Source organism: Harmonia axyridis, chromosome 2 (genome assembly GCF_914767665.1).
Source record: "Harmonia axyridis chromosome 2, icHarAxyr1.1, whole genome shotgun sequence".
Taxonomy (NCBI): Eukaryota; Metazoa; Arthropoda; class Insecta; order Coleoptera; family Coccinellidae; genus Harmonia; species Harmonia axyridis.
In genome coordinates this window covers 46,449,322-46,456,634 of record NC_059502.1, presented here as the reverse complement: position 1 = coordinate 46,456,634, position 7,313 = coordinate 46,449,322, and the positions used below count along the sequence as shown (strand labels likewise).

General features: G+C 32.0%; 1 protein-coding gene across 1 annotated transcript in view; it reads left to right on the top strand.

The window, feature by feature from the left end:
* The first annotated feature begins 4,946 nt into the window (after positions 1-4,946).
* The window catches only part of LOC123673327 (sensory neuron membrane protein 2-like), a 138,331-nt gene continuing 135,964 nt past the window's right edge, over positions 4,947-7,313 (top strand). The window contains exon 1 of the mRNA XM_045607812.1: positions 4,947-5,139. Within this exon, the coding sequence (XP_045463768.1) occupies positions 4,947-5,139 (193 nt within the window). The remainder of the gene's footprint in view (positions 5,140-7,313) is intronic.

Below are 7,313 nucleotides of genomic sequence, written 5' to 3'. Positions count from 1 at the left end.
TCTTGATCATCAGAATCAGAAAAATAATTCTCCTCGTTCTTTTCACCCAGTACATCAGGAATTTTTAAATTTGTTGAACTCAGGGAATTATTTTTTACGAGATTATTCCTTTCGGCAAACTCTTTATTGGAGCTCATATCATTTTGTTCTAAATCAAATTGTGTGATTTCTAAATTTTCATTTTGAACTAGTTTGAAATTTTTGATGCAATCTAAACCAATTAAGAAATCATACTTAAAATCTTCATTGTCCACTACAAAAATGTTCATAAATCTTTCTATATTATAAATTTTGATTTTAAGAGTTACTATACCTTTTGTTTTTCCATCACCATTGATAGTCTTCAAGTTCACTATTTGATTATTGCTAGCAATTTTGTTCGGGTGTATTTTCAATAATTTCGCATTAATCAACGAAACATTCGAACCTGAATCATAAATTCCAGAAACTTCTAAAATGTCATTCAATAGTAACTTTACTTTTATCAATGGTGGCACATCTAGTTTTTTTGGTTAATCCCATTTAGTTCAATCTCCAATTCAGTGTTATTCACATTCTTCAAATTTCCTCTATGATTTTCCCCATTGTGCCAGCAGTTTTTCTCGGGATGATAACGTATCCCTTTTTTTTCGTTCACACAGATTCGGCATGGTTTCCTATCATCATTTCTTTTTGGTTTTTCATCAGAATTCATATTTCTTCTGTTATCATATTTAATATTTTTTGCAACCAGATATTCTAATTTTCCAATCTCATTGTGAAGATCTTCGGTTCCTCGTAATGTTTCCCTATCAATCTTGTCAACAACATAATTAGGCAAACCAAATGCTATGAGGTCTATAAGTGTCCCTGTATCAACTGATTTCCTGACTTCTAACAATAATTTTTCTTTTTTTATTGCATACTCGAGCAATGAACCTGCTTTATATTTGAAGGCTAAAGCATATCTAGCCGGTGACCATCCTCTGTTAGTGAAAGTATCACAAAAATTTCTTTCCCATATATTCCATTCTGAGTCTATTGAGAATTTAATCATCATGCAACTGTACCACTCTGCACCGGAATATTGCAAAAAATCTTTCAAAATTTTAATTTTCTGTTTATCCACATTGATTTCAAAACGTTCACACTCTTTATTAAAATCTTCAATCCATTGGTTTGCATTGAAATTTCTGCCAGTAAATTTTCCTATCATAAATTCATTCGCAATCTGTCCTAAATTTTTTGATTCTAATTGTGCTGGCTTATTGTCAATTAATTTTTCTAGGAGTTTTTCCAAACTTTGCTCTGAGCTAGTGCTAGTCGAGGTAGATTTATTAGTATTTGCTTCTTCCCTTATTTCTTCTAGGTAAATATCATCAAATTGTAAATTTTGCTCTTCATCTAAATAAGTGTTCGCTAAATCTTCTGTTAATTTTATCCATATTCTTCTATTTTGATATCTCTTAGTCAAGGATTTTTTCACTTTCATAAAATTTGGAGTATTAATAAGGTGCTGATGCAAATTTACTGGTTGGTATTCATCAGGTAATCCAAAAACCTCCCCGTTGCCTGTTGCTATTGAAGTAACACATAAAATATTTGACTTTCCATCTGCCGTAGGTTTCACAACGAAATCGAATCTGAGTTTTTCCATGATTGGTAGGATAGGTACGAGTAGATGACGAAAATGTAGTTTTATAATAAGTCCTATTTATTTGGATATCGACTTAATTGTGTTTCTCTGCAATAAATGAGGGATTTTATTAGCAACAATTACATCAACAATATAAAAACAAACCTGCAATAAATGAGGGAAACCACATTTAAAGCCTCTATCACAATTATGAAATAAAACAGATTATCTTTTTGACAATTCTGAAATGTCAGTTATTGACATTCCAGGTAACTAGAAAACTAAAGGAAACCCTAATAAAATGTGGTTTTCTTTACATTTATTAACTATCTCAAATGAGTCAATAATGTTTCATGCCATTCTTGAATCGTTTAATCTAAAATTGATGGAACCCAGTAGAAAAACCTTGAACAGCTCAACTTGTTTAGATAACATTATATCAAACGTTGAAGGGGTTACCATGACAATTGAGGAACATCTTTCAGACCATTCCGGACAAAAATTTACTTTTCAAAATGATACTTGCTCGAGAAAGATTACTAGCAAAAAAAATGTAAGAGTATTTAAGGAAGAAAACCATCATATTTTCACGGATCTTCTTTTGAATATCAACTGGTCAAGACTTTATGACATCCCTGATGACCATATAAATGAAATGTGGAACTTTTCCTCTGACACATTTCTTGAGAGTTTTAAGCTAGCACTTCCTATTAAATCTATAAATACGATGAGACCTAAAAAAGCTGTTATAACACCCGAAGTTCAGTTAATGAGGAATGAGGTGGATCTTTTATTTCTCGTATCCAGACATAATTCAGAGTATTTAAATGCATATAAAAATGTAAACGCAAATACGATGAGACTCTTAGTTTTAGTACACGAATTTTTTATTCATCTATAATAAATAATGCACAAAATGAATCAAAAGTGGTATGGAATGTCATCAAGGATATAAATCAAGAGAATGATTCAGCTGAGAATAAACTTCCTGGTGGATATACGGATAGTAATGAAAAAATGTCCCAGTTGGCAGATCAGTTTAATGATTTTTTCACAACACCGCCCATCTCTGTATCTCCAAACTCCAGCAGTTCTCATGCCACTGATAAAAATTCTACTTCTAAAACTCCTTTGTCCAACTCATTTTATCTTTTCGATGTTTTGGAGTCAGAGTTGCGGGATGTAGTCAAGTTGATGAAAAATAAAACGTCCTGTGGATATGATGAGGTCCCAATAAATGTAATAAAACGACACTTTTCACTAATAATAAAACCGGTTTGTTACATAATGAATTGTGTATTTAGTTCAGGCGTTTTTCCGGATGACCTTAAGAAAACCCTTGTGAGACCCTGTCATAAAAAGGGTGATTTGGACGATCTTTCAAACTACAGACCGATTAGTTTGGTTACCTCACTCGCCTAGATCTTTGAAAAGGTTCTTTCTAACCGCCTTGTAAACTTCTTCAAGAAATTCAGGGTTTTGTCGAGGAGTCAGCATGGTTTCACCCAGACCAAAAGCACTGAAACGGCTTTGTTTGAATTCCTCCGGAAGATAACTTTTCTCCTTGAGGAAGGTCGAGTACCAGCAGGGCTGTTTGTAGACTTTACGAAGGCTTTCGACTCCGTAGATCACAATATTTTATTGGAAAAACTGAAAATGTACGGACTAAAGGGGTTCCACTCAAACTTTTTGAGAGTTACCTCACCAATAGAAAACAAATAACTTTTTTGTATCATAAAGGAACACGAATTTTATCATCTGAAAGAATCATACACAAGGGAGTACCGCAAGGAACCATAGTGGGACCCATACTATTCGTAGTATATATTGATAATTTACCCGAAATTTTCTATAAAGTTCTCGATTCTCAAAATGCATTTATAACTTCGCCATCCACTACCCTTTCAACAAATTCACCACAACAAAATATTGCAATTGTAACACCTAGAGAAGAACATATAGAAACATATTTATACGCCGATGACGCTAATGTTTTAATATCAGGCCAGAATATTGAAGATGTCATGAACACTTTAAGAACATCAATGACAGTGATTGAGAAATGGTGTGTTGAAAATGGTTTAGTTCTGAATGGGAACAAAACCAATGTTTTAATGTTCTCAACTAATCGTTTAAACCTAACATTTCCAGAGACTATTAATTTTGACAATGGAATAGTTCAAATAAGATCTCACACTAAATTATTAGGTGTATTTATTGAGAACAATCTTTGTTGGGTGTTGCATTGTGAATCAGTAACGAAAAAACTCCATACAATCATATACACATTGAGAGCTATTGGAAATAGAGTAAATATGGACACCTTGAGGATTGTGTATTTTGCAAACTTTCAATCAATTATGTTATACGGAATTATTTTCTGGGGGGGAAGTACTCAGGCTGAACGTGTGTTCATCGCTCAGAAGCTAGCTATAAGAATAATGTTTTATATGAAATACAGAGAATCATGTAGGGGTATATTCAGAAGACATAATATACTGACTGCCTCTGGTTTATATATCTATAAACTCTTGTTATTTTTGTTTAAGAACAATTCCTATTTTCAGGATTGAAAAAATGTGAATCCTACCAGGAGAATGATTGAATATCTATTACCTATTCACAGACTAACGAGTACAGAGCGTAATAATTACTATATGATTATGAAACTGTTCAATCATTTACCTAGAAAAATAAGATCCATTAAAGAAATTAAACTCTTCAAAAGAAAATTATTCGAACTGATAATTAAATGTGAACCATATTCTTCAAATGAATTTATAGACTTTTGTCAAGTACAAATATCATAGTTCATTGATTTATTTTTTTGTAAAGAATTTGTGACTTGTTTTCATTTTGTGATGTACATACAATTCTGGAAATAAATACCTATTATTATTATTATTATTATTATAATCAAAAATTAATTCCAACATTTTCGGAATAGTCAGAGTTCATTGTAATCATTGATTTATTTTTTTGTAAAGAATTTGTGACTTGTTTTCATTTTGTGATGTACATACAATTCTGGAAATAAATACCTATTATTATTATTATTATTATTATAATCAAAAATTAATTCCAACATGTTCGGAATAGTCAGAGTTCATTGTAATCAAGTCGACAGTAATCAAGGCATTAGGATATATTTGAGAGTTTTCATTCGTTAGCAATCGATATTCTTATCGATATCGGTTATCAATAAAAGCTGTGTATTTTTTGTCTTATGTGAGCCAAAATCTACATCTATAATATAGCAATTTTCATTGGAACTTATCTATGTATACATCAAAATCCTCATTTCTTTACAGTTTTTTTTTATTGTAGAGTGATGACGCTCTCCTTCAACACAACTGAAAAGGTGAAAGAAATCAACGGTTATAAATTCACTCTTCTGAATAATTCTCTTGATTCTCCAAAACACAATTCAGAAAATTTCTGTTATTGCATAAATCGAACACGTACTATGGATGGAAAACACGGTTGTCTAAAAGATGGCCTTCTTGATTTGACCAACTGTATCGGTAAGTCATTAGTCATCAATAGGATGAGCCAATTTGCATTCTGATAGAAAATAATGTAATTCATTCACATAATAAAAAGAGAGTCCCTTATTAACTCAATAAATGATATCCATCCAATCATAATCAGCAGCAAAAATGACATTTTTATGATGATATAATTTAGACGCTCTGTTCAATTATAAACATTTTTGGTTTGGCAAGAAAAAGAATGAGATAAGTCACTCTTTTGATGTCTACATGGACTTGGTCCACACGGTTGAATTCATCATGGAAGCATTGGATGATGCAAAGGAAATGATATTAACGTCGGTAGATCTGACTAAAGCCTTTGATAGTGTATACCATGAGTTACGTCTAAGAAAATCAGAGAACATCCCGAGGCTGAAAAAGTCTTTTTAAAACAGAAAAAGGCTTCAAGTTGATAACAGGAGTTATAGATTCGGTATATATGGTATGCACGCCTTTATATGGTGCTATATTTTTCATTGTCTGTACACAAAAGGAGAGACTTCCAAAAATACTCTGTGGTTCACAACCACTAGACTATATCCAGAGACATCTTATAGTCCCAAGAGATAAACTGAAGAGCACGCAAAACACACACGTATTCAATGGTATGAAGATATACAACAGTCTTTCATAATATCTAACTTTATTGCATTGTACAGTATTCAAGCGTAAAACCAAAAGAATTCTCACAGAGGATGCATTCTATTTAATGGACGAATTTATGATGTTACAATTCTAGTCATAAGCTTAATTTGAAGTTGTTTGTCGATATTTTATTTTTTTTAAGGGTTATTAAACTATTATTTTGTATTATTGTAATTATTATGTTGTGAGAAAATTACAGTAAATCTGATGTAAAGCTTCTTAATAATAATAATAATAAAGTTTTATTGATCCATCATTCACAAATTAAATTGTATTGGACATGTCAAAGGCAAAATAATATAACAAATTTACAAACTCAAACAACAATCCTTTTGATGAGAATTATGAAAAAAGAATAACACACACAAATCCCAAAAGCCCCTAGCCATTAAAATTATATTAATTATATCAAATTATTTCATTATAATGTGTCTGTGAAAAAAACTCTGAATTCTGAAAGATCATAAAAAACCTCTGACTTAAGTTTATTGATAAGTTTTTTTCGGAAAACACTTAAAGTAGTGGCATTTTTTATTTCAAGAGGCAGTAAATTAAAAAAATAACATTTTACATACTCGGGAGTTTTTTTATGTTTTATAAGCAAGCATTCCTCTTTTTGTACGTACGACAGAGTACCTTCAGTAGATATATACATGGGAATGTAAGTATGCCTTCCCTCTCGAATGTTTCTCTGCAAGATTACAACGGCTGTAGGTTGAACATGAGGCGAATTATCCTTTTTTCGGCAATGGAAACTCTTTTACTTTCAGTTGCATTGCCGTATACTATTATATTATAACTAATTCTTCAGTAAATAAGTGCATAATAAGCGCTCATTAGTCCTTGTTTGTTCAAAGTTTGTTTTAGGTTTAACAACGCATAATTACCACTATTTAATTTCTTGCATACCTCCTCCACATGATCCATCCAGTTAGCTCACTATGTAAACGTACCCCCAAAAATTTCGCTGTTTCTTCGGGTACTAAAACATGTTTACTATTTATCTTCACAGTGAAATTTTCATTTTTGGGTATAAAACTCTTACGAAAGTCAAGACAAACTGCTTTGGTCTGATTTAATATAAGATTATTCTTAATACACCATTCACTAACGTCGTTAACCTTCCAGCGGGCGCGGTGTCTTAAAATTTACGACAAACAAATATAATTGCTTCTCCCACTCTAACGACTTGTTTGAGAGCAAAGAGGTTCGAGGTATTCCATGATCAGTACCTCCCAGAACTTCAGGCGTGCGGTCCATGCTCAGAAGTGTTTTATATCCAAATATTCGGGAAATTTTCATTGAGCGTAAATTTTACGACACGCGCCCTCACAGGTGAGTTTGTGGTGTAAACTGTCTTTTTCGTTTTTATTTCGAATTTATTTCTATATTTTTGTTATTATTTCAGCTAAATAAAATTTCATAGTGCCTCATCATGGGAAGTAAGCCGCTTACACAAGAGGAGCTAGAACAAATGTGAAATCCCGAAAGAATTCTTGCCAGACAAAAAAAGAAGTGTT